General features: G+C 44.6%; 1 protein-coding gene across 2 annotated transcripts; it reads left to right on the top strand.

Moving 5' to 3' along the window:
* The first annotated feature begins 42 nt into the window (after positions 1 to 42).
* LOC309347258 (uncharacterized protein C1orf94) lies at positions 43 to 24449 on the top strand. Of its 2 annotated transcripts, none has more exons than XM_081871638.1 (6): positions 43 to 432; positions 11995 to 12668; positions 14016 to 14185; positions 21337 to 21411; positions 23009 to 23156; positions 24018 to 24449. In XM_081871638.1, the coding sequence occupies exons 1-6, from the start codon at positions 155 to 157 to the stop codon at positions 24044 to 24046; spliced, it is 1374 nt and encodes a 457-aa protein (XP_081727764.1). In that variant the 5' UTR covers positions 43 to 154; the 3' UTR covers positions 24047 to 24449. The 2 variants fall into 2 exon arrangements, with proteins under 2 accessions (XP_081727764.1, XP_081727763.1); XM_081871637.1 differs by having other exon boundaries at positions 44 to 432; positions 23009 to 23193.
* Positions 24450 to 27305: the final 2856 nt, after the last annotated feature.

Genomic DNA, 27305 nt, shown 5'->3' on the forward strand with positions numbered 1-27305 from the left:
CGGTTACTTGGCTACCACAGTTTGTTGCCATCTAGTTCATTCTATGCCACCTTTTAAAAAAATAAAAATAAATAAAACACACTACCCAAAGGTGTCTAGGCAGCTCTCCTGTTTTTAATTTTTAATTCCCCTGTTCTTTATTGTACAAGGCAGGATGCTGACTGGTAGGAGCAGCCTTCAGTGTTCAACAGTCAACCCTAAAGGTCCTTTCCCCCTAGGCCCTTTTCCAAGACACATCTGGATCCATCACAACACTCCCCAGGACAGCTTGGACAAAGCCTGCCATGAGATCTGGAAAAGGGTCCAAGGCCTCCCTGAGGAACTCCAACCAAGATCCTCATCACCGCTTCTCCAACTTAGCTGTCATCCTGTCACATCTTCAGAGGCTCTCAGAGAAGATAGCAGTAGTACCACCAGCAGCTCCCAAAAAGAGTGAGTGTTTAAAAAACAAAACACCTCAACAAAACAAAACAAAAAGGAGAGGAGGAATCTTACTTAACTCACAGATCAATAGAAGCTCTACCTATCTAGCTGAAACTGGAGTCTTGGAGAATATATTTCATAGCGGTTAATCTGAAATAATGGGAAAGTGTTTATGTAATTCATTTATTTAATTGTATAATGCCCTAATCAGTCCCCATGGGCTTCACATGCTCCAAGGACAATCTTCTTCCATGCACCCAACTGCAATTTTTGTGGTCAAACCCTCTTCAAATTGTTCTCAGTCTAACTTTGAGCCTGGACCTGTGAGCATTCAATTCAAGGACCTCTTTGAATGCCAGAGAACCATGCATTAATAACAGAGTGGAAAGTAAATATTGAGCATCTGTTGAGTGCCTTGTCATAACCACAGGCACCCTGGACCAGTAACACTTCTTAGCCCAAAATTATGGCTGTAGGAAGGATGCCACACATTCTCATATTTTTGGACATTAAGTGTTCCATGTGCTCCATCTGCCAAGACCATACAACAGGGGTGGTTAATGTTGGGTCTCCAGAAGTTGTTGGAATACAACTGCCATCTTCCTTGGAGGCCATGTTAGCTGGGGCTGCTGAGATTTGACAGTTGGCCACCACTGCCATGTGGCAAAGGCATGTAAGAAGGACCATAGATCTGTGGTAGAGCATCTGTCTTGAATGCAGAACATCCCAGATTCAATCCTTGGCATCTCCAGGTCAGTCTGGGAGAGACTCCCTGGCTGGGAAACCCTGGAGAGCCACTGCAAGTCAGCATAGACAATAGTGAGCTAGAAGGACCAGTGGTCCTACTCAGTATAAAACTACTTCCTATGTTCCTATGCATGTGGAAAGATATTCTTAGCTGCTAATCCTCAACTTTAGAACTCTCCTCCAGAGATCTAAAACAGTCAAACCCCAAGAGGATTTCAAAAGTAGGGGTGTGGAATTCAGATTGGCTGCACATTTAGACTCAAATCTTTTTTAGGGTGAAATCTGACCACACTATGAGAGGGCTTCAATGCCATATTAAAAGAGAAGGTGCAGAATAATTTTCCCCACTGTAAAAATTGGCTCCTTGTGATATAAACCTACATCTGTGATACTGGAAACAACCACAAGTCCCCATAGTTGCTTGTGCATTTATATTTTTAAAATTGAAATATTTCAAGGGGAAAGTTGAAAGGAAGCATTCAGAAGTTAAAAACAAAAATGAGTTTCAAAGGTAGTGGCTAAAAAGATCTACTTTTCTGAAATGCCAGATTTGGCAAGGGGGTGTTTTACCAAAGCCTCCATTGGTGAGGAGATGTCAAGGGGGAAGGTAGAAAAGAGAAAGGGAGAAGGAGGAATTTATATTTATATTTTCATTCTCTAGGATGCTGCCAAAGTAGGAAGATTATAGGCAATTTTGTAAGCATGTGAATTGATTAGTGGCAACTAGCAACTGTCCTGGTTTGAAAATACACCAGACAAATCAGGGACCAGGTCTTGCAGGATGGTCAGTGCCATGGGGCCCATCAGCTTGGACACTAGCCCTGCCCAGAAGTAGGAGCCTCACTGCCCAGAAAGTATTGTCCACCACTGAACTCTCACTGACTGAACAAAGAGTGGGGCAACAATAACTAGGCTGCCATTCAGTTACAAGGAAGATGAGTGCAGAGGTACATACATCTTTTTTTGAGTGTGTGCCTCTAGTTTTAAACTGTGTCCTCAATATCAAAAGTTTTGGGAAAGGTTGTACTTCAGTCTCAGTGAGGAAGGGATAACAAATTGGGGACAGAAGGGATTCATGATGTTAAATTATTTTTCATTACATTAAGGCTGAGAGATGCCATAATGTTGACACTGTGATAGAATTCTCCTAATTCTCATCCCTTTGTGGTTACAAAATAACACTAAGTAAAAGAAAATACCCCAGACTAGGAAGGCAAATCTTTGTTGTTTGTTCAAAAGATTCCAGAGCGCTTTCAAATTGGACTTGGAGCATCCTATTTGCATAAGTCAATATGTTAAAATAATTAAAGGCCGTGGATCAAGCAAAAGGGCAGAAGGTATAATCTTGGCCCAAAATGTTGCAGCAGATGACAAATTGAACAGACACCTTCCATCCTTGGCAGGCAAGTGTAGGCAGAGATCTAAACAGGACAGTGGCAGGATGCAAAGAACAACAACAAAACTGTGCCCTTTAGGAAGACTCTAATGAATCAAAGGTGTTTGTCATGGAGGCTTCTGCTTCCATGGTCAAGAGAATTTAAAATGACAAGATCAAAATTCTCTTCACTTTATTCAGTGAGATTTAATCACATGCCTCAGTAGAAGCTGACCAGAATTCACACACACCACACACACAGTTTGGCTTGTGTCATGCCGAATTTTTTCTCCCTCATCAGAAACAGTCCCCGAAAGGTGATATGAAATTTCTCAAGTTTCTGCAGTTTCAAGACAAGCCCCACTGCCTTGCAGAAGTCACATGAGGAGGGAGAACCAGGCTAGTCTTCTGGGTTGTGTCTCCTTCTGGAGGTTTTCAGGACAAAATGAGGCACTGAGAGATATAGGTGCTAGTAGCAGAGAACGGCAGTCCCAAATTGAGTTGATTTATCTAGGCTACTTGGAGCTCACTTTTCAATTTCAAATAAAAATAATAATATCCAGAGTGATAGTGTTAATATCAAATAATTTTAAACAAAAAGTATTTTGAAACGTCAAATAATGAAAGCCGCATATACAGTGGTACCTTGGGTTAAGAACTTAATTCATTCTGGAGGTCCGTTCTTAACCTGAAACTGTTCTTAACCTGAGGTACCACTTTAGCTAATGGGGCCTCCCACTGCTGCTGCCCTGCTACCGCCGCACAATTTCTGTTCTCATCCTGAAGCAAACTTCTTAACCCAAGGGGTGTGTGTGTGTGTGTGTGTGTGTGTGTGTGTATTTGTTGTTGTTTATTGGATTTTGATCAGACTTTGATGTTACTAGAGAAGTGAAATTGATATTATACTATTTTTTTGCAATTTTATCCATTTTGAGTACTGGCTTTCATCAATTTTGTTACTATCTATTAGCTGTATAAGGATTTTAGTCAGGTGTTGACTTGAATAGACAAGTCAGGCAGATGTTGTCCCCATTTTCCAAAAGGGGAGGCAGAAGACCGAAGCAACCACCAACTGGTCAGCTTAATGTCAATACCAGGAAAAGTCTGAGAACAGATAATTAAGCAGTCAATCTGTGAGCACTTAGAGACAGATGCTAGGATCACTAAGACCCAGCATGGGCTTCTCAAAAACAAGCCATGCTACACAAATCTCATTTATTTATTTATTTTGATAGAGTTACAAGCTGTTGACATAGTGTATCTGGGTTTAGCCACCAACTTGGATGGCCTTAAAAGGGGTTTAGACAAATTCATGGAGGAGAGGGCTATCAATGGCTACTACCAGCAGTGGAAGCAACAATGCTTCCAAGTGTCAGCTGCTGGAAACTGTGAGGGGGCAAATGCTCTTGTGCTCATGTTTTGCTTGCTGTTTTCCCACAGGCATTTGGTTGGCCATTGCAAGAACAGGAAGCTGGACTAGATAAGCCATTGGCCTGATCCAGCAGGCTCTTCCTATGTTCTTACAAACTGCATTATATGTCTCACTGTCTATTTTTATGGCAAAATTATGTAACTTGAGTAATTAACTACATAAAATACATTGTCGTTATGTTATACCACCCCATTCATTTCAATACCAAGGAAACAATGTGAATGGGGAAGGAGGAACACGATCAATTATTTGTTGTCTGCAGGCTGAAAGTAACAAGTACACCAAATATCGCTCATATTGACTGGATTGATTCCCGTTCCAGACATGGAACAAATGAACAAACACCAGCAATTTCCACCTTTGTTTCCATTTTCCCTGGCGTTCTCAGACATCCTCACCATGCCCTTGCAATTTGAGCAGCGATTCAACAATTGGTGTCTGTGATGGGATAATGAGCTGCTTGTGCGTAAAGCTTGATCCCTCTGGGGTTTGGTTGGTCATCCCAACCTAGGCACTAACGGAGCTCCCCAAAGCATGACTCCGTTAGTCGCTGGTAGAATCTGACAGTGGGCGTCTACGGAACCTACGCCAACATAAAAGCTGTTTGACAGACATGCGCTTTCGTGACTCTCTGCGTGACAGTTTCCGGCGCAGGGTGGGAGTTCCTAACGGGGGTCTTGTTACCTCTTCGCTGTCGTCACTGGAAGTATCCCAGAGCCTCCCCTCCGCTGTGACTCCTGCACTCCCCCTGCTGGTTCCTTCTGCTGCAGATTCTCTCCTATTCTCATGGAACTTATCCACCACCTCTCTCTCCGATGGCAGTTCCCTGACATCCACCTCCCCCCCAGGGCCCCCTTCACCCCCTCCCGCCTCCTCTCCCACTGGCGGTGAGGACGGAAAGCCCCTGAAGGAACTCTCCTCGTCGTCCGAGGATTCAAACACTTCTAGCCACGGCGTACCGTCTCTCTCCCCGTCTTCCTCTTCTTCGTCTGAGTCGGCTTCCTCACCCACCCCTGACTCAGGGAACCCTTCAAACTCTCCTTCCTCATCGGTGGTACCAAAGTGTTCCCTTCTAAATCGTGCCACGGGTTGCGGTTTTCTTGGGAAACGCTGATGAAATGTTTCTATTAAAACCTCGTCATTGACTACCTCTGCTGGTACCCAAGTGTTTTCCGACTCTACTTCCCCCTCCCATTCTACCAGATATTCCACCTGATTCCCCTTCCACCTGGAATCAATGATTCCTGCCACGTTCATGTCGCGCTCTCTCTCTTCTATCACGGGCGTTTGGGTGGCCTCTCTCTCATGCTCCCCCCACTCACGTCCCTCTCGGTACGGCGACAGTAATGACCTGTGAAATACTGGGTGTAACTTCATGTGACTGGGCAGCCTGAGTTTGAATGCTACTGGGTTGACCTGCTGTATGACCTCAAAGGGTCCCAATCTTTTGGGTCTCAATTTCTTACACCCTCCTTTGAACGGTAGTCCTTGGGTGGATAACCACACCCGGTCCCCCACCCTTATGGTTTCACCTTCCCTCCTATTTTTGTCTGCTTGCTTCTTATATTCTTCCTTGGCTTTCTCTAAGTTAAGTTGAAGCTGACGGTGGATCGCTTCCATCTCTTCAAAAAAATATTCCGCCGCCGGCACGCTCCACCTCTCCCCTCCCTCTCCTGGGAATGCCCGGGGGTGACACCCATAATTTGCCAGAAAGGGACTCATCCCTGTGGACACGTTCTCCGCGTTGTTGTAGGCAAATTCTGCTAGAGGTAACTTATCCACCCAATCATTTTCTCTGTCTTTTACATAACACCTCAGGTATTGTTGTAAAATCCCATTTGCCCTTTCCGCTTGCCCATTGGTTTCTGGGTGCCGAGCAGTTGAGAAATTGAGTTCTACGTGTAATAAGCTCATCAGTTTCCTCCAGAACCTGGAAGTAAATTGTTTCCCTCTGTCGCTCAAAACCCTCAAGGGGGCGCCATGCAACCTAAAAATATGTTCTACAAACAACTTGGCGGTTTCCTCCGCTGTGACTGCATGTGAACAAGCTATAAAATGACACATCTTGGTTAATAGATCTACCACCACCATGACAGCTGTTTTGCCTTTGGATTTTGGCAGGTCCGTCATAAAATCTATGGATACTGCCTCCCATGGCCTTTCGGGCGTGGGTAAGGGTTGTAATAGCCCCGCTGGCGCCACCCTCTCTCCTTTTGCTCGCTGGCACCTGACGCAACCCCTGACATATTCCCGTACGTCCTCCCTCACCTTGGGCCACCAAAACTCCCTGGTAACCAACCACATGGTTTTGTGCTGTCCAAAATGTCCCGCGGTGGGGCTGTCATGCAACTGCTTGAGTACTCTGCCCCTCAGTTCCCCGTCGGGTATGTACAGTGCCCCTTTGTAATACAACGCCCCGTTCTTTTCTTCAAACCCCCCTGTGTTCTCCTCTGCCCTCCGGAGCTCTCTGAGTTTCCCTTGGGCGTATTCATCGTTCTCAGTACCCTCTATCAGTTCCCTCTGCCCCACCAATGCCGCCCCACACACCCAGCGGTCTTCAGGGATTACATGCCTTGCCTCGGGCGCTCCCTCCCCCTCTAAGTACTCAGGTTTCCTGGAAAGAGCGTCCGCCCTCACGTTCTCGGATCCGGGCACGTAACGAATCTCAAAGTGGAATTTGGAGAACTCCTGGGCCCATCGTACTTGTCTCTGGTTCAGCACTCGGGCTGTTCTCCAATATTCCAGATTTTTGTGGTCAGTTCGGACTTGAACCTTGTGCTGCGCCCCAATCAGCAAGTGCCGCCATTTCCGGAAGGCTTCATGAATGGCGAGCAGTTCTCGGTCGTATACTGTGTAGTTCCTCTCGGATTTGTTCAACTTCCGCGAGAAGAATGCACACGGTCTCCATTCAGACGTATCTTTTCCCGGCTGGAGAAGAACGGCCCCCACCGCTCGGTCTGACGCGTCAGTCTCCACTCTCATTGGTTGTTGTAGATCCACATGCAACAGTTGCTCTTCCGACGCAAACGCCTGCTTTAAGCGTTCGAACGCCCGCTGCGCTTCTTCCGTCCAAACAAATTTCTTTTTGCTACTAAGACAATCCGTGATAGGCGCTGTCAAATGGGCAAAGTTCTTGATGAACTTCCTATAGAAGTTTCCGAAGCCCAGGAACCTTTGCACGTCCTTCTTGGTCTTTGGTGTTTTCCATTCCAGTACCGCTTGAACCTTGCTGGGATCCATGGCCAACCCCTTGTCAGACAACCGGTACCCCAGGAATTCCACCTCCCTGGTATGAAACTGACACTTCTCCAGTTTCACCCACAGCCGATTTTCTCGCAACTTGCTCAGTACCTCTCTTACATCTCGCACATGCTGCTCCTCATTCGCTGAGTACACCAGGACGTCATCTAAGAACGCTACGCAGTTCTTGTAGAGCAGTGGCCCCAGGACGTGATTCATGAATGATTGAAAGCAGGCGGAGCCCGCTTGTAATCCGAAAGGCATAACTAAATACTCAAAAGCCCCCAAGGGGGTGAACATAGTGGTCTTCCACTCATCCCCCTTTCTCACACGTATCAAGTTATATGCCCCCCTAAGGTCCAGCTTGGTAAAAATTTTCCCTTTTCTCACCTGTGTCAGAATGTCATCAATTCTAGGCATAGGGAAAGTCACTGGTTCTGACACTGCATTTAGGCTTCTGAAGTCACATACAAGCCTCGGTTTGCCCGTGTGTTTTTTGTCCACAAAGAACACTGGGCTGCCCCCCACCGCTCGTGACTCTCTGATGAAACCTCGCTTGAGATTCTTGTCAATGAACTCCCTTAACTCCTGCATTTCACTGTCTGACATTGCATACAGCTTGCCCACTGGCAATTGTGCTCCTGGGAGTAAGTTAATTTGACAGTCAAAGGGTCTGTGCGGGGGCAGTCTATCTGCTTCCTTTTCGCTAAAGACGTCAATCAAGTCAGCATATTGTGGTGGCACCTTGCCCTTGCCCATCACTTCCACCCCTGCTAGAGTGGCCCTGGCCCCTGCCTGAACCTCTCCCTCTTTGCAGTGTTCTAGGCAATGTGCTGATCCAAAGGAAACCACTCTCTGATGCCAGCCTACTAGAGGATCGTGTAGTGCTAGCCAGCTCATTCCCAAAATAATGGGAGCTCCTCCCAAAGTGGCTACGTTAAACGCTATCAGTTCTGTGTGTCTTGCCACCCTCATTACCATTGGAACAGTCTGCTGGCTCACTTCTCCTCCCAACAGTTCCCTCCCATCAATCGTGGTAACCTGCAAAGGCTTACTTAATGGGATAGTCTGTATCTGGTGTTCAGCTGCAAACTCCTTACTCATGAAATTACAGGAGCTGCCTGAATCCAATAGCGCTTTTATCTTTAGTGGGTGTCCATTGGACAGTTCCAGCAACACCTCTATCACAAGCGCTGGTCTTGGAGGTTCCGGCGTGGGCACATTCACTTCTCCTCTGCCTGACTGCGGTGCCCTGATGCTGGCAGCCAGGCGTTGGCTTTTACTTGCTCGCTGCTTGTTTCTCCTTCCTCCTTCCCCCCAACAGTTCCCGCCATTCCTTGCCATTCCTTCCTTTGCGGACAGACTCTGGCAAAGTGACCTGGCTGTTGGCAGAGATAACATCTCTTGGCGCCCTTCCCCTCCTTCTTCCGCCCTTCACTGGTGTTTGAAACTGCGCGCGCGCGCGCTGTTCCAATTTCCATCGGCTCTGCTGGCGGGAAAGGCTGCTCCGGAATCTCTGGAATGCGGAAATCCTTCCAACGTTCCCCTTTTCCTTCCCGCTTTTCCAAAGCCCTTGCCTCCTGGCGCGCTCCTATGGACAGCGCTGATTTAGTCAGATGATCCATAGACTCCGCCCTGGGCGCCCGGGAAAGTTCATCTTTCACTGCCGGAGAGAGCCCTTCTTCAAACAGCATTTGAATAGGTTCACTCGCAAGGTCCCACCCCAGTCTATGAATCAGCATGCTGAACTCAGTCCAGTACTCACGTACAGATCGGCTCCCCTGTTTACACGCCATTAACTGCCTCCGCACCACCCCTTGCTCAATCTCACTGGAAAACATCAAGTCCATGGCGCGAAAAAACTTCATAGTGTCCTTTAAGATTTCATTATTGGCTGCCATCAGGGGCCGCACCCAGTCCCTCGCCCCTCCCTCTAGATGGCCGATCACGTATGCCACTCTAGAGTTCTCATCAGGGAAGTCATCAAACAGTAGGTTAAGAGCATATTGCATCTCTGTCCTAAAGGCTTGATAGTTCCTGGGATCCCCCCCAAATTTCTGCACCAATCCAGGCACCTTTCTGGCAAGTGGGGTGGGTTTCCCTTTATCCGCATCTTGAGCCCTCCTCTCCTCGAGCCTCGCCGTTTGCAGCGCGAGCTGGACCTCCAACGCCCTGTACCTGTCTTCCAGGCTTGGACCTCCTCCAGCCCCAGCTCCTGCACCTCCGGTTCCAGCTGGTTCGCTCATGATGCCCTCTGCTTGCACAAGCTGCTTTCAGAGACTGTCAGATTGCTGTGATGGGATAATGAGCTGCTTGTGCGTAAAGCTTGATCCCTCTGGGGTTTGGTTGGTCATCCCAACCTAGGCACTAACGGAGCTCCCCAAAGCATGACTCCGTTAGTCGCTGGTAGAATCTGACAGTGGGCGTCTACGGAACCTACGCCAACATAAAAGCTGTTTGACAGACATGCGCTTTCGTGACTCTCTGCGTGACAGTTTCCGGCGCAGGGTGGGAGTTCCTAACGGGGGTCTTGTTACCTCTTCGCTGTCGTCACTGGAAGTATCCCAGAGCCTCCCCTCCGCTGTGACTCCTGCACTCCCCCTGCTGGTTCCTTCTGCTGCAGATTCTCTCCTATTCTCATGGAACTTATCCACCACCTCTCTCTCCGATGGCAGTTCCCTGACAGTGTCCCTTGGCCAATTCCAGTTTCCTATGTACTGACATTTACCCCACTATCATCACATCCCAAGAGGCAAAGGAGGAATGGAGACAACTAGCCCTTTTGACAGTCACATCAGACCACCCAGGAGTCTGGTGGGTTAATTTCTCTGGTTAACGATTAGGGGTGTATTTCAGTCTTTTGCATCAATTTCAGGAGATATATACCGAGAAAAGATCGCTGAATTAAAAAACAACAACCCAGCAACATTTCAGAGATGCTCTAAAGGAAATGGAATGGAAGATTGGTTCAATTTATAAAATAATAAAGGCTGCTCTAATTACACAGTGATGCCATAATTAGAGGATAATTAAGTAATATGCAGTTTACAAAGAATTTTGACACAATATTTATATGTATAGATAAGTACATACATAGTGCATGTTTATAGCACCAGCTGTTCCATCCTCAGAGCCTGTAACAAAGTAAGTAAAAAACAAACAAACTACATTTATGCTGTTAATGGCAATCGGTAATGAGTGATCAAGCTGGATTGGCAATCCAAACAAAGTTCTTGTTTGTGTTGCCAGATGGTGCAGTTGTACAAACTCTTACTGTGGCTTCTTCCTCGTTTTTCAGACAGCATAAAAGCAAAGGCTTAATCTTTGTGGCCCTCTTTTGTAGTATGGAAATGGACTCCCTTGCTTTAGTTATTCTTTTGTCTCTTTTCCACAGTGCACCTTCACTTCACTTGCCACATCATTCTTTTCACCCCTTTTTGTTATATTTCCAAATAATATCAGAGCTCTGGAGTAACTAGCGATGTCAGAGAATTCTGACAAAAGCAGCGAGAGAAGAAATTGTTGATGTTTGCTTATTCATCCCTTGTCTAGAATGGGAATCAGTCCAGCATATATGATTGGTATTCACTGTTGTTGCTTTCAGTTTGCAAAGGATATGTAATTGATTACATCCTCCCACACTTTGCCTTGTGTTTCCTCTGCATTGAAATGAATGCGATGGAACAACTTAATGACAATGAGACTTCTGGTATTTGTGTATTTAATTATGTGATTTTTGTAATTTCACCACAGCAGAAAGTAAGATAATGGATGTAATTTTGGGCAGAAGGCAAACTGCAGCAGCATGGAGACAGTGCTGCATGCAACAAATACAGGATAGAATGGGAAACAATGTCTTCTTTAATCCCTAATAGTAGTGCGAGTTGAGGGGGTAGCAATATTTCCTACAAATCTGCTGATCCCAAGAGAAAATGATGCTTCAACTTTTAGATCCATTGGGCAGCCAGGGTAACAGGCCTGTCTGGATCATAGTCAAAGGCTTTCTCCTACCACCAGTAACTTTGCTGCCTTTTACAAAGGTTAGTTGCAAAGGGGGTAGAATGATGAGCAGGAGAGGAGGTCTGCCATCTGGGTTTGGTAAACATTCCTTGCAAGTAGTCACCAAGCCCATGGAGGCTTTTCAAGTATTATCAAGGAATGATTGCAGGACCAGAACAGTTCTTTAGGAAAAATGCAGGTGGGAATTGGTGACCAACAAATCAGCCTTTTCCATTGAGTATTAGTTTTTCACACACACTCTCCCCCCCCCCTTGCAAATAACTGTTTCAATACCACAATGAGCAGAAATTATCGTGAATGCTCAATAAAAGGATGTCTGAAGGGGCCCTTACTTTAGTATTTTAATTGATGTGAATAGTCTTGCATTTCTGGACAAGCCTCTTTAGGATCCTATATGGCTGAATGGTGATGTATAAATATAATATGTAGAATATTTTTGTTTGTTTTCTTTTAACATTTTATACTTCCCCCAATCAAACTTGGCTGAAGGAAGGATTTGTTTTCTATTTAACTACACTGGTAGTTGCCTTTTCTATGATCAAAGGGAGCTGGTCTACCTAGCTCAGTATTGTCCATGCTGACAAAAGCTGACAAAAGCCAGTAGCTTTCAAGGTTTCAGAGAGGGGTCTTTCCTAGACCCACATACTGATGTCAAGGATTTTCATGAAATGCATGTGCTCTATCACTAGGCAACAGCCCTTCCTCTTATCCAATTTGTGCAATCCTACATAAATGGTTCTTTCCCTGTTTCGCATAGATCTTTGGAAAACAGCATTTGTAAAGATGAAATATCCATGCTGGTTGAGCAAGAGTATTTGAGCCTTACACAAGAGAATGCAACTGAACTAGAGATGCAAAGATCTGAAGATGAGAAGGCCACCCCAGCTGCTTCATGTCAGGCCCCAGCAAACAACCACCTCACAATGCCCTCTGATGGAGACCAGATGTTAAATGAGAGGGATGCAATGGAAAATGTCTACAGAGCACTCACTGGAAACAAAAGGGAAGTGAAACTGAGGTCCATATGCGATGTCCAGCTGTCCACTAAGTCCACTGTCACAGGGATCTTGCTCCCTGCAAAATTAATCTACAAGAATGCCAAAAGTACAGAAAGTGGAAACAGTAATATGATGGGTTCCAACACTCAGATTGCCAAGCTTTTGGCGCAGTTCCCACTCAAACGTGTTGAGGCCACCAAGACTCTGGACACCAAAACGGTGACAGAAGAAACCAAGTTTATCAAGGACCTACTACTGCAGAACAATGTCTTTGGATCTGCAGCCCACAAAGACAATGTAACAAGGCCATCCCCAATAATGGCGGTCATGGAAAGTCAAGGATCTGTGCAAAAGAAACAGCTCCCAGTATTTGCCAAGATCTGCTCAAAAACTGACCCTGAACTAGTTGCTGATGGGCTCTGTCAAAATAATGGTAAGGGTTGTGGGCTAACTAGTGATGATTATTCGGGAATTATGAAGGGAAAGGAACCCAAGGTGTGTGGTGAACATGTGCAGAGAAAAATGCTTTCCTTATCATCATTGTTTTATGAAACTGATTGATAGGAGATTCAGGAAAGACATGTTCACATATATTCATCTACAGAATTCTCTGCCAAAAGATGTAGTGATGGCTTTAAAAGGGTATTAGACAAGTATATGGAGAAAGATCAGTCTATAAATGGCTACAGCTCATGCTGGCTATATAAAGCCTGCATGTTCCAAGGCAGAATGCTACTGAATATTAGTTGTCCTGCCAGAGGGCTTCCAAAAGCCTCTGATTGATCACAGTAGGAAACAAGATGCTAAACTAGATGAGCCATAGTTCTGATTCAGTGGGGCCCTTCTTATATTATTATGTAGCATTCTGGTTAAAACAGACGAGTCAGTTGAGAGAACTCCTGTTACCCACTCCTCCTGTTATCCTCTTTCCTTTGGCATCCCAGGAGTTCCCGTTTGTTTTGCAGTCAAAGTCTATATGAAATAGGTGCCCATCCTTGCTCAATCTTCAGTTTTACAGGTGGGTCACTTCTAGTAGGGGGGTTGTCAGCTCTGAGCTGTGGACAGGAAAGGCAGAGCCAGGCTTGGATAACACCGTGGGGTCAGGGATTAGGGTTGATAGAGGATCCTCATCAATTACCTTCTTTTATTGTTCCTTTTATTGTTCCTTTGGTTCAGAGCAACTGCAGTAACTCATTGGCAAAGCACAAGTTTTGTATGCAAAAGGTCTTGAGTTCAATCTCTGGCATCTCCAAGGATGGCTGAGAAAGACCCCCTGGAGAACCACTAGCAGTCAGAGAACACAGTAGTGAACTTGGTAGAGCAGTGTTCTGACTACTACTACTACTGTTATTGTTCTTCTTATTATTTATTACAACAACAGTGGCCCTCTCTTTCAGCTGCAAAAATGCTCTGTTTCATAGAGGTCTATTATCTATTTTAGAAAGTTGCTTGCTCACTATACATTTGGACACCTCTTAAGCTACCATAATCAAATTTTGCACTGATGGCTCCTGAGATCAAAGAACAGGTTTTTGTTCAGGATACAACTGGTTTTGTACAGGATACAACTGAATGCCATTGGGATCAAGATAGCGGACTCAACCTTTCAACTGTGCACTGATTTGAAGCATTGATTTCAAAACTGTGCTAATTGCTTTGGTTTCCTAGAATTCCTGACTAATGCCAGATATGAGGCAAATATTCATATAATTAAAATGTTAAGAGTTCTATCAAACAGCCCCCATTGATGGTGCCTAACTCTGTTTTGTATTTTCCACAGCAACCTCTACAGCCATTGATAAGAACAACCTTAAATACAGTGGGAATGTTTTCACCCCACGATTCCCGACGAACTCGACGGCCACCTCATTAAAACAGCCAATGTGGCTTAGCCTTAACTACCCTCCACCTCCTGTTTTCCCAAACCACTCCAGCTTCCCACAGTATCAGGTAATGAATGACACAAGCCCATATGAATGGTGTGTGGAAAGAGCTCCAAAACTGAATGAGGCTGGCAGTGAGGAAGAAAGAAAGAGCTATGAGGTTGCATAACTCAGATTTAGAAACACCGACAGGCAACCAAGCCTGAAGTGTCAAGATTCAGACCAAGACCAAATCTGGAAGGGTGGCAATTAATATAAATTAAGAGGGCTTCTAGACATTCTGGAAGCCCAGAAAACCTAACTATGGATTCCTTCAATGAAGAATCCAGATTGAAGGCATGTGCAACAAATGTTTCAGTCATAAGGCAGGCCGTGGCCTGGGATTGGCTCATCCATGCTCATCTGATTTTCATGACCAGATGAATTCTAGTTTGTGGTATCTCCTCCCCGGTTGCTGCTGCTGCCATCAGTTCCCTAGTGCAAGAAGAAAGGTCCCTCCCTCAAGGAATTTACAGTATAAAATTTGACACACAAGAGACAACAGGGAGGGAAGGAGAGGCAGTGGTTAACAGGGAAAGAATATTTGATTTCATCACATATTTAATTTGGAGCCCAACTCTGTGTTCCTTCTGGAAGCATGAGGAGATCAAGCAGGTATAGGGTCGAGGGCATGTACACCCACCCTGCCCCCAGTGTCCCCATATGTGCCAGGTATGCCTGCTCCAACGCGATGCTGAGTGTGAGGGTCTGAAGGAGGCTTCTATGCACGCTCAGTTGGAAATGTTTAGAAACCTTCCCACAATCAGGAACTTTATTAGGGTTCCCACCTGGTTGGAGGTTTTATAGTGAATTTGGGGAAAACATTGCAATTCCAAAACCCCTTCAGACCAGAGTTTATGTGCCCTCAGCCCCTGCGTGCTTTTTGCCACCACAATTTCTGAGTGCCTAAATAGGGTTTTGGTTATCAGCTTATTTAGATTTAGGCCACATCCACACCATATACCTTAAGCAGCCAAGGCTTCCCCCAAATAACACTGGGAGCTGTAGCTCATTAAGGGTGCAGAAAGTTGTCCCCTATCCCTTTCCCCAGAACTGCCATTTCCCAAGTGGTTTACAATTACCGTATTTTTTGCACCATAACACTCACTTTTTTCCTCCTAGAAAGTAAGGGGAAATGTCTGTGCGTGTTATGGAGGGAATGCCTACGGGTGGCGGGGGGGACCTGCTGCAGTCGTGAGCAGAGGATCCCTGGTTCCCCTTCCTTCCCTCCTCCGTGGCTCGCTTTGAAACAGCAAAGTGGAAGAAGAGCCGCTGAGTGGGGAGGAGAGAGGGACAGAGAGCCTGCTTCTTTAAAGGAGCAAAGCAGGAGAGGAGAGAGTGTAAGCGGCTCCTGTCCGGTTGGTTCCTTTAAAGCAAGCAGGCTCTCTGTCCCTCTCCCCTCCCCACTCAGCTCGCTACATAGCAGCAAAGTTTTTCAGCTCGCTAAACCGGGGATGAGCGGGGAGGAGGAAGAAAAGCAGAGCCTGCTTGCTTTAATGGAGCAAAGGGGGAGGGGAGAGGAGAGGAGCCTTCTCCCCTTATACCCCTCTTCTTCATTATTAGCAGCATCCTTCTCTACCCACCCCACGCGTGCTCCTTGTCCCTTGAGTGCTTTTCCTTCCCTCCCTACTTAAAACGTGGTTACAAAGCACGGATCCACATGGATCCTCAGGATTTTTGCACTGGGTCACCCCAAATTCACCATCAGATCACATAGCATGTCCATGGCTACATCTTGCACCAAAAAAATCATGCACCCATTGTTGCCTGGGATCGCAGTGGTGCAAAACGTAGTTACAAAGCATGGATCCACATGGATCCTCAGGATTTTTGCATTGGGCTACTCCAAACTCACTGTCAGATCACATGTCTGTGGCCACAGCATGAACCACAAAAATCATACATCCACTGTTTCGTTTAGAATATTTTTTTTCTTGTGTTCCTCCTCTAAAAACTATGTGTGTGTTATGGTCGGGTGCATGTTATAGAGCAAAAAATACGGTAATCCCTCTTCTCAGGGAACTCTGGGAATTGTAGCTCTGTGAGGGGAATAGGGGACCCTTAACAACTCTTAGCACCCTTAACAAATTACAGCTCCCAGAATTCTTTGGGGAAACCCATGACTGTTTAAACTGGTGTCATGGTGCTGTAAATGTATGGTGTGAATTTGGCTTTAGTTGTAGACATATTTGCATCAAGGCATGGGAATTTGGAGAGTTGTGCCCAATACATTGTGGGGAATTGTGGGACATTATGGGCATTTTTAGAGTAATGTGAAGTACAAGAGGTAGCATCTAGGGGTGGATGGATCTGCCAGTTTCAGTTTCTCTCATTTTCCCAATCTTAAGTTCAGTTCATCATATTTCTACATCAGTTTGCAATGTAAAAAAGAAAAGAAAGAAATCTTAATGGATATTCATTGGCATTTTAGTGCTCATTTCTCATATACACATGCTACTCTGCAATGCAAGCAATTTCCTGTAGTATAATGTATTTTATATGTAATTTTCACTAATATATGCATATTTATGCATACTCCTCCCTAAAACATGTGTTTTTGTGCCCATTTTTTGGTTGGTGAACTGTATTACAAAATTCAAGAGAAGTTCAAACTGAAGTGAAGGACAGCAGTTTTGCAGGAAGCGCGAACTAGGTAGGTTCGCATTAAAATGCAAACCAAATTTCTCCTCCATCTTTAGTAGCACCAGATAGGCATTGTGGGAGGCTGTGTGAAGCATAAGAGGCAGTAAGTCAGAGAGGGCAGGAGTCTCAGTGGCACAGGGAACACTGAAGCAGTTCCTGATCTCCACGTGTTCAAGTTTTCAGGATGCTGGAGAGGACCTGAAAATCATGAAGATGCCCATTCATGGTGTATGTTGATAGGGGAACGGATTCAGAGGAGGCCACTAATAATAACAGAGGACCTTGGCGACACACCTTGTGTGAAAAAGCAGGAATAATTGGGTGTCTTCAGTTAAGTCTTTTGCTACAATTGCAGGAAGGTGTGGTCTAGACATGGAAGGATTCCTGAATGCTCTCAGAGTTTTTCCAGTGAACACGCAATCCTTTTGAGACCCTTGTTTCACTGTAGAATGGGGAGATGCATTGAGCTCTTGACAGGGGGTACCCAAGTGTCTCCTCTAGCACTGCAGAACCAGTTCTGCACCTTTGCATATCAGAGCACTAAGGATGATGAAACAGGCTGGACAACTGAGTGCAAGTAGCAAAAGATGCACTGGGAAGCTGACCCAACATGAGTTAAACAGCACAATCATGTTTATCACATGGTATTGAGGACAGGGAAGATGGGTCACTTCTCTGCTTTCATCACATCCTCAAGTAGCCATCCCGCGGAGCTTTTCTGTATTGTCCAGGGCCTATAAACATCATCTCCAGTGAATAGAGTTTTAGACCAATTGGAAGCCTATTGTGTGTTATTTGAAAGGCACTTTGAGGGTCCTGTCTCTCATCTCTGTAGCGATCTTGGCCTCACATTTACAGCATTGAGATGTCCAGGGCAACACCCACTGTAACATCATGGTTTCAATACCCTTCAATACCTGTCTCATCAAGGTAGCTCAGGAGGATACCGTGGGCAATGGTATCAAAAGCCATTGAGAGATTAAGTAATAATAACAGCACCACACACACATCCTTTTGATAAAATTCATCCATCAGCATGACCAAGGCTGATTCAGCCACAGAACCAGGCCAGAACCCAGATTGGGTAAAGATTTTCTGTTTTATCCAGGTGTGTTTGCAATTGTCCTAACATGGTCCTCTTGATCAACTTCCCCAAATGAGGTATTTGACACTGGGTGGTAGTTTTCAGAAATCAATGGATCCAGTGCATGGCTAGCACACTCTTGCACCATGGAGTAGTTCTGGCCATCTTGAAAGAGGTGGTGATTCAACTTCCAAAAATTCCCATCCTTGACTTGTTTACCATCTCTGGCACCAGAGGCTAATGTGACTTCAGTGGTGAACCATGCCTTTTATCAGCTTTGGTTGGTAAGACAACTACAGCTGTTTCTACATGGGGATAGCCTGCTTGAACACTGTTGACTTGGCACTATAACCTCCAGGTTGGAATGGTGCAATGTGCTGTATACAAGGCTGCCCCTGCGGTTGGCCCTGTAGCTGCAGCTAGTGCAGAAAGTAGCGGCTCAACTTCTCACTGGGGCAGACTATAAACCATCATATCAGACTGCTGCTAAAAGAATTACACTAGCTGCGAATTAGCTGCCAGGCTAAGTTCAAGGTGTTAGTACTAGTGTACAAAGCCCTATACAACTTGGCACCAGGACACCTAATGATCAAATTACCCCTTATATACCCAATCAACCACTGTGCTCTGTGGTAGAAGACCTCCTGCAGATACCATCTCATCAGGAGATCCTTATGTTCAGTGTAGGGGTCAGGGTTTAGCATGGTAGCACCTCTACATCTGTAAATGTTTTTATGGTTGATGTTTTTAAATTATGGAAAATAAATAAGAAAGAAAGAAAGAGGAGATGTACAGGTTTGATTCCCGATCCAGTGGGGAATGTATGTGCCCTGGATTGGAGTGTCTATAGAAGGGAAGATAGAATTCCATATAAATATCATAATACCATGGTGCCAGAGGAGACTTTAGAGAGTCCCATGGACTGCAAGAAGATCAAACCTATCCATTCTGAAGGAAATCAGCCCTGAGTGCTTACTGGAAGGACAGATCGTGAAGCTGAGGCTCCAATACTTTGGCCACCTCATGAGAGGAGAAGACTCCCTGGAAAAGACCCTGATGTTGGTAAAGATGGAGGGCACAAGGAGAAGGGGACGACAGAGGACGAGATGGTTGGACAGTGTTCTCGAAGCTACCAGCATGAGTTTGACCAAATTGCGGGAGGCACTGGAAGACAGGAGTGCCTGGCGTGCTCTGGTCCATGGGGTCATGAAGAGTCAGACACAACTAAACGACTAAACAACAACATCATGACAGTAACTTGTGTGATGGCACAATGCAACATGGACCTTCCCCCGCTATCTTTAAAGCTCCTGTTGTTCCCTGAAGCTCTCTAGGCAAGGAGAAAATGGACAGGAGAATGCCATGTCTATTCTCCCTCTCAATTTAGCACTGCAGAAAATACAGGGCAGAGATCCAAGCTGCAGCAACCTGGGGAGCCCCAGCAATTACTGCAATGACAATAATAATGATTCCTATTATCTCATGTCTACATAATGATTTCCCAATGTGTCTACTGATGATCCCTCCCAAATTAAAAGTCAACATGACTTGAGAAATATAAATCACTGCCATGTTTATTTAATTTTCTATACATAGCACAGAAAGAAGCAGCAGAGGCTGATCTGTTAAGGCTAATGGGGCACTGCCCAATGCACCTCAGATGGCCCTCTCTCAGCTTCCTCCATCTTAGACCCAGTGTTGCCCTTGGAGAACTCAGCAGGGAAGAGGATGGGGACAAAATTAGAAATAGTGGACTTTGCCTATCATTGGTTCTGACTCCATCTGCTATTGTCCTCTCTGCCTACTGTGCTACCAGTCCCAATGGGCAACAGCCACAGCTGGGGGGAAAGGATAGCAGCAGTAGCCATAATAATAGGTAAAATCCTTAATTCCTTCCATTTATATATTAATTAAAGCTTTGGTTTAATCAGAGGGGAAAATTTATCTTGGATAATTGGAGGTTAAGGGCACGTTGCTCACATTTGGGAGCTATTGTGGTTTTGGTGTGTTACTGTTGTACAGAATGGGGAAGAAAAGATGTCTTTTCCATCTAGCAGCTGGTGAAGCTTCTTGAATATGATATCTATGCATTCCCTTGTGAACTAACCTGACTCACACCTGCCAGACTCGTGTGTGGATTGGGAACGTACAGATCACTTCTCTGAATTTTGTGATACAGGCTGCAAATCCTAACCCAACTAACCTGGGAGTAAGCCCCACTGAACTGAGTAGGCCTTACTTCTGAGTAGACATGGTTAGGATTGCACTGAATATTTTTAGCTCAAAAGAAAGACCAAAAATTTCCCCACAATGCATATTTTAGGATAAAACACACTTTAAAATGTCTATGTTAAGATAGAATACGTAGCTAAATAAGTTTGTAATATGACCTATTTAAATCGTCATGTTGATTTGGAGGTGGGGGGCGGAATCACAGATTAATGCAAAAACAGGACAGAATGGATTTATGAATAAATAGGTGCAAAATTGACACAGACTAAAAACAGACTGATCTGCCCATCCTTACTATTAAGGTGGTACCTTCTGCAATCCTATACATGCTTACCTAGAAGTAGGAATGGGTGAATATGTCAATTTCAGTTTCTCTAGTTTCTTCTTTTCCCAGTCGGAAGCTCAGTTTTCCATATTTCCACATCAGTTTGAGATTTTTAAAAAATGCATCCTCATGAGAATTCGTCAGCATTTCAATGTGAATCTCTCCTAATATACACATCTGTATGCATTTTTGCCTGATATACACATTTTTTGCAGCACAATGCCCCCTAATAAAATGTAATTCTGTATGCTATTTTTACTAATTTTACTGGACATTTTACTCCAGTATATGCATTTTGGGGCACATGACTTAACTGGGGAACATGGTAAAATTCGGAAAAGTGGAAATGTCAAACGATGGCTATGTTCAGTTCTTGTGTGGTTTTGAAAAGCTCAAATTAGGTTAGTTTGTCTGTAAATGCAAACATAATTAAATATCTCCATGATCCCTACTTAGGAGTAAGGACCATTAAACATAGTGAAGCTTACTTTTGAGTAAATATGTATAGATTTGCACTGTGAGTCAGGGATGAGGGCACAAGGATTCCAATAGACCAACCTTTACCAGTTGTGATTCCTGCATTGCAGAGGGTTGGACTAGATAACCCAATTCTATAATTCTATGATTCTATGATTCCCTCAGTTTCTTAAAAAAGGACCTGTCTTAGAGTCTGGCAAGATGCAGATTTATTCAAATTTGTATGAGTAGCAAATTAAAAAGCAAAAAAATTGCCCACTCCTATAAGATATGACGGTGAGGTCCTCAGAACAGCATGTGATATCGGAACACAGATCACCACTGGAGTGAGATCCAAAATTAATTGGTTAATCATAATCATAAGAATAATAAGTTGAGGCCTACAATGGTCACTTCCTGCCTTGTGTATTTTTAACAGAGTTTGTATCAGCAAAGAGCACGGATCCCATACCAGCAGACGCTACATCCTCAGTTGGGATGCTATTCTAGACAGGTATGGCATAAGTACTCTAGCATGAATCAGTATAGAGGCTGTTGATTTGCTGGGCATGGGGAGGAAGAATATGGTTTCAGCTTTCAGTGGCTTTAAGCAAGTCCATCTCTTGCAGCCTTTTGGTGATTCCAGAATGGGGTGGGATTCAATCACATAACAGCAAATTTGGGTTGCGCAGTTATACTTGGTTGGGAGGTCTTGTGCAACAAAACTGCTTCCCCAAATGGTTAGACTTTTTGCAATAAGGAAAGTGATGGGGATATGCCGTGGAAAGTGTGGGGTTATTATGCTTTGGCATAACGTCATCTGGCCTTGGTTAGTCCAAGCTTCACTGCTACCTTGGAGCTAGATGGCTGTCAAGGGCAGAAGGATTGACCTAAGTCCCATATTTGTTCTCTGGAATTGTCACATGGAGTTAATGGTTTAATCCCCCTTCCAAAATACTATACATTGATAGGGGCTTAAGCAGGCCATTTCTCTTCCTCCTCCATTTTCCTCTGCCCACCTCAGTGACATGGCTAGGAATCCAATTCTGGGCTCCTCCTGCAGTGAATTCTCTCTAAAGTAGACCTAGGGTGGTGCTGTGGGTTAAACCACGAAGCCTAGGACTTGCTGATCAGAAGGTTGGAGGTTCAAATCCCTGCGACAGGGTGAGCTCCCATTGCTCGGTCCCTGCTCCTGCCAACCTAGCAGTTCGAAAGCATGTCAAAGTGCAAGTAGATAAATAGGTACCGCTCTGGCAGGAAGGTAAACGGCGTTTCCGTGCGCTGCTCTGGTTCGCCAGAAACGGCTTAGTCATGCTGGCCACATGACCCGGAAGCTGTACTCCGACTCCCTCGGCCAATAAAGCGAGATGAGCACTGCAACCCCAGAGTCGGTCACAACTGGACCTAATGGTCAGGGATCCCTTTACCTTTACCTAGGCAATATTAACAAGTGGAGGAGATCAAGTATGGCCAGCCTGGGAAGATGATTTTTTATCAGTAAGAGAGACTGAGTTGTACATAGTTTGCAGACTATTCTGCTGGAGTAGGGCAAAAAGCAGGGGCTCAAGATGTTTGGCAAGTTTAGAATCCATATGGATTTTCTAGGTAAGTTGAGAGGGAGAGGATGATGAGGGAGAGAAGGGAGCTTTCTCAAAGTGGGAAGATCAAGGCCAAGTTAGGCAATCAAGAGGCAGCATAAATATACCTTGCGTGGCAGAAACCCAAGAGGCAGCAGCCCCATGAACACCTTGCCTACCTTGCTGCCTCTGCCACTGTAGGAGAAGTGGCAGTGGCTTCTGGTGAGATCTCTCAGGTGGTGAACCAAGATATGCCACCCCTTTATGTAGTGGCTGTTGCCTCGGACATGCCCCTCCATAAATAATGCTGATTTTTGTGATCCCAGCCCCATTTTGAACAGGTATAACAATTTAAGACATTGAGTTGTAGCCAAGTAAATTCTACTCAGAGTAGACCCATTGAAATCAATGGCCTAAGTCAGTCATGCCCATTAATGCTGGTGTGTCTATTCAAGCCATTGTGAACTCTAAAAAATTTCCACTTCCCTCAAAGCATCATCCCTTTCCATTCCTCTTTCCCTCCTGATTCTTTAGGTCACTCCTTACAATCCGCAGCAAATCTTCCGCTCACCTTACACACCTGTGCTCAGCTACATCCCACTGGTTCAGCCAGGTTACTCATATCAGCAGAGGAACCCGACCAAGCCATCCAGCAGCGTACGTGATCCCCCAGCAATGGCAGGTGATGGTCCACAGTATCCATTTTCTCCTTCCTATGGGTGAGTCTGTGCTTTGTAGTGGCTGTGCAGAATAGTCAAAGGTGGAAATCAATTTGCATGTTTAGGGATAGTTTCCTCTCTGTTTCAGGATTCACTCTCCTCCTCCTCCTCCTCTTCTTCTTCTTCTTCTTCCTCTTCCTCTTCCTCTTCCTCTTTGGGGGTCAGGGGTGCGTTTAGGATGAATTATGAAGATACATGTAGGGAAAATCCTGAAATGGGGAGAAGAGGGTGGCATAAAGTAATTCATGCCAATTTTGGAAAGAGGATTTTGATGACAGACGGGCTTCTTCCTTTCTTAAACACATTTTGGGAAATAGTGAAGGGGGCTTAAAATGGACAGGGAGGTTTTTTTTTACATTTCCACGCTTTTGGGTAACTTTTAAAGCATAATGTGGCACTCTCCAGATATTGTTGGACTACAACTCCCATCATCCATGGACCCTGACTGTTGGCTATGCTGGTGGGAGTTGGGGTGTCAAGCAACATCTGGAGGGCACCGTGTGGCTCCCTGGCTCCCTTGCCACCCTTTCATTATCACCCTTTCATTATCAGAGTACTTTGGGAAAGTATGCTGGAGAAGGAAAGGAGGGCAGCGGCCATCACCGCAAGATTTGGCGGGAAAATCTATACCAATGGCAAATCTGCATTCCCTAGAATTGCTGAAGAAACAGAGCCCTATCTGTATCTTTGGAATCCTCATAGGTGATGATTTCAGGATCCAGACATGTTCATGAATTGGAAGAGGGGGCAGCATACAATAGAAAAAATAAAATAGTGGTTGTTATTCAGGGAGGCTGAGCTCAATCTGTTTATTTTACTCTCAGGTTCACATCTACTACTGCTGGACCTGTAAGGACCAATCCTTACTTCTCTTCCAATGGAGGTGGCAACAGTTTTTAGATCCGCCAGCACTGTTTTTAGGGTGAGGTTTTTTTTGAGAAAGGAACATTTTGGGAGCAGTATGAAATCCTTGGGGTTTTTTATTTCTGTTTGAACATTTTGGAACAAAGTTAAAATAATTTGATTCCAAACAGCAAACAGTGTAAATTCAGGGCAAATAGGCTAGCAAGTTCATCTGGAAAAAAAAAAAACCCAGAAATTTGTTTAGCAGAAATGGATGAAACACTCAGGTACTTTTAAGAAACTTGTTTTTTATTTTTTGAAATGAAAGAGAGAGGCATAATAATAATAAAAAGTTTATTGAAACTGTTTAAAGTTGAATTTTGCTGTAATAAAGATGGCTGATGAAGAAAGGATCCCATTGTGTTTTGTTTTTGTTTTAAATAGAAGTGATATCTTTTAGCCAATGTTCAAAGTGAGATTAACTGTTTGACTGCTGACCTGAATTTATGGGTTATCATTTGCAGCAGAGCTAGGGAACTTGCAGGCCCTCTCATATTGGTGGGTTACAAGTCCCATCATCTCTGACCATTGGCTATTCTGACTGGGGCTGATGGGAGTTGAAGTCTAAGGAACATCTGGAGGGCTGCAGGGTTCCCCATTCCAGATTTAGGGTAAATCCTGAAATGGAGAGAAAGGGAATTTGTGCCATTTCAGGGCTTTTGATGACATTATCTTAAAACACTTTTAAAGGAAAGATGTAACAATGGAGGTAGGAGGGCTTCTTCCCTTTTTCCCATTTTTGTAACTTTTAAAAGTTGTGCATGGTGGGCAGACATGTCTTTGACACCCAAGCCTCACCTTCAAAGAAAAAAATGAGGGCTGAGAAAAAACAGTTTTGTTTTGTTTTAATGCTTGTTTACCGGGGGGGGGGTGATCCCCTGGTTCTTTGTTTTGTCTTTGGCATGGCATTCTGTGTTTCTGTCAGCACTGGAACATACAGCAGCTCTTTAGTTGCTGAGCTGACAAATATTAGGCTGAAAGTCAATCTGTGGGTGACCATCTCATGCCAAACAAGGGAACTTCAGAGTAATATCTGCTAACTTTAATTATTCTTAGTTTCTTTTTTTCCAGTCTTTAATTTAATTTGCCACACTGCCACACCAGTTTGATTATTTTTTTTAGTCCTCACAAAAATTTGTCTGCATTTTTTTTTTATTTGCCAGTTTTTATCGACCATTGTCCATTACATCAGTAAACCCCAGGACAGTTTCCAACACAGAAGCAACCGAATTAAAATGACTTTTAAATGGAACAAACAATAAAAATTGAAACATTGCTGTAGCAGTTCAATGACCAATAACAATGGCAGCTCTCGCTGGTTAACCATCAGTGCCTGGGAGAATGTAAATTATTTTTTTTTGGTGGTGGAAATCGGTTAAGGTCTCTGCTGTCGTTCTCTCCAAGAGAAAGGAATTCAAAAGCTGGGGAGCCACATCAGAGAAGGCCCTATCCTGTGTCACCACTCAGCAGGCAAAACCCAGTGGAGGGATGGTGAGAAGACCATCCCCCCAACACACACACCAAACACAGTGCCTAGAAGGGTTGATATAGGAAAAGACTTTGACAAATATGGGGTGTGCATTTTAGTAAATGTACACAATTTGCAAAGTGATTTCCCCTAATATAATGCATTTTTGTATGTAATTTTCACTAATATTGTACTTTTATGCACACTTTATCATAATGCATGTGTTTTTGTTTACATTTGGCTTTACTGGAGAGCTGCATCACAAAATTTGGAAAAGTGTGGATTTTGAGGCATTATTTTGAGTGGTTGGAGCAACACCAGTCGGATGAGCAGGTTACAAATAATAAAATTACTATTATTATTATAAATGAATGCAGTATTCCCTATGTCCAGGGCCAGCCCACCCATGAGGCTAGGTGAGGTGGTCTCAGGCAGCAGGATCCACAGGGGTAGCAGATCCTGATGTAGACCTTTAACCCCGAGCCCCAAGATATAGATCTTCACTCACCCCTTCTTCCCTGGCAGGGAGGGCAGCACCATTTTGTGGTTTGCCTCAGGTGCCAAAATGTCTTGGGCCGGCCCTGCCCATGTCCAAATGCTCCTTGGTCTTGCTGCCTATAAGTCACTGTTGCGGACAAATGTCCAAGGAACACAGTGGAACCAGAGGCTGATGTTTCTGTAATGTGTGCTGGTGTGGAGGTTATGAAGGAGATGATGACTGGGTTTTGCTTCAAAATACTGGGGGAATTTTTCACAACTACCCATTATTCTCCGGGATTCCTAACACAATTTAAGTAATGAGATAAAGCAATCATCAAGTCAAATTACATCCCTCCTCCACCTCGGCTTCTCCTTTAGCGAAGGGCTGATGACAAACTAGGAATCTGATTTGTTATTGAATTACTTTTACCACATAGGAGTTCATTAAGTTAGAGCGTCCAATAAAAACTCTCATCTATCAAACGGCAGGACAGACTGAAAACCACTTAGCAGAGCCGTGTTCATTTCCACATTTCCTTCTGTGGTCACATGGCTCGCTTTCTGGCCCACAGTCATGAGAACTTAGGGTGCATCAAGCCTGCAAAGATGTAAGCTTGGGACTCTGGCAGGATCCTATTACACCGCTGCATCCTTTAGGACAGGTGTCTATAGCAGCCAGGACTGACTTGAGAGTCTGTCTTGGACAGGATGCCACCCAGGGCCCTGTCACAGGCATAACATATGTAAGGAGAAGATCCCTGCTGGATCAGGCCCATGCTCTATCTAGACCAGTGTCCTGTTTAAAATAAAAGAAAAAAAAATGCAATTTCAGACTGCATAAAAATGCTATTTTAGAGGGAATGTGAAAATGGATGAATTTTAAAGACACCACCAGTAATAGTTGGGAACCTACTTTCTAGCTATCACCTTATTATTTTTGAATCTCATTTACCACTGCAGATTGCTTGTTTAAACAGTCAAGATTCAGGAGCTTTTATCTCAAGGAGCGGTAAGAGTGGGATAAGGAGAGCATTTGTTCAAAGCTGCAGCTTTCAAATGCTCTATTGCCTCTCTGTGCCTACTTATTTGCTGAGCAACCACAGAGCCTCCAATCACACTGTTTAGCATTCTGGGGTATCGCCTGTTCACTCAGGCTCAGACTGCACTGTAAGGAACATAGGAATCTTAACTAATACCAAGTCAGACCATTGGTCCATCTAGCCCAGTATTGTCCATACTAGCTTGCAGCAGCTCTCCAGGG

The sequence above is a fragment of the Podarcis erhardii genome (genome assembly GCF_964252035.2).
Source record: "Podarcis erhardii genome assembly, chromosome: 7".
NCBI classification, from domain to species: domain Eukaryota; kingdom Metazoa; phylum Chordata; class Lepidosauria; order Squamata; family Lacertidae; genus Podarcis; species Podarcis erhardii.

Excerpts from the sequence above, each read along its gene's own strand:
- LOC309347258 (XM_081871637.1), top strand. The coding sequence starts at position 155 with ATGCTGACTGGTAGGAGCAGCCTTCAGTGTTCAACAGTCAACCCTAAA. Across the intron at positions 12,669-14,015 it reads TGGGCTCTGTCAAAATAATG|CAACCTCTACAGCCATTGAT; the intron begins GTAAGGGTTGTG and ends TATTTTCCACAG. Across the intron at positions 23,194-24,017 it reads CCATTTTCTCCTTCCTATGG|GTTCACATCTACTACTGCTG; the intron begins GTGAGTCTGTGC and ends TTTTACTCTCAG.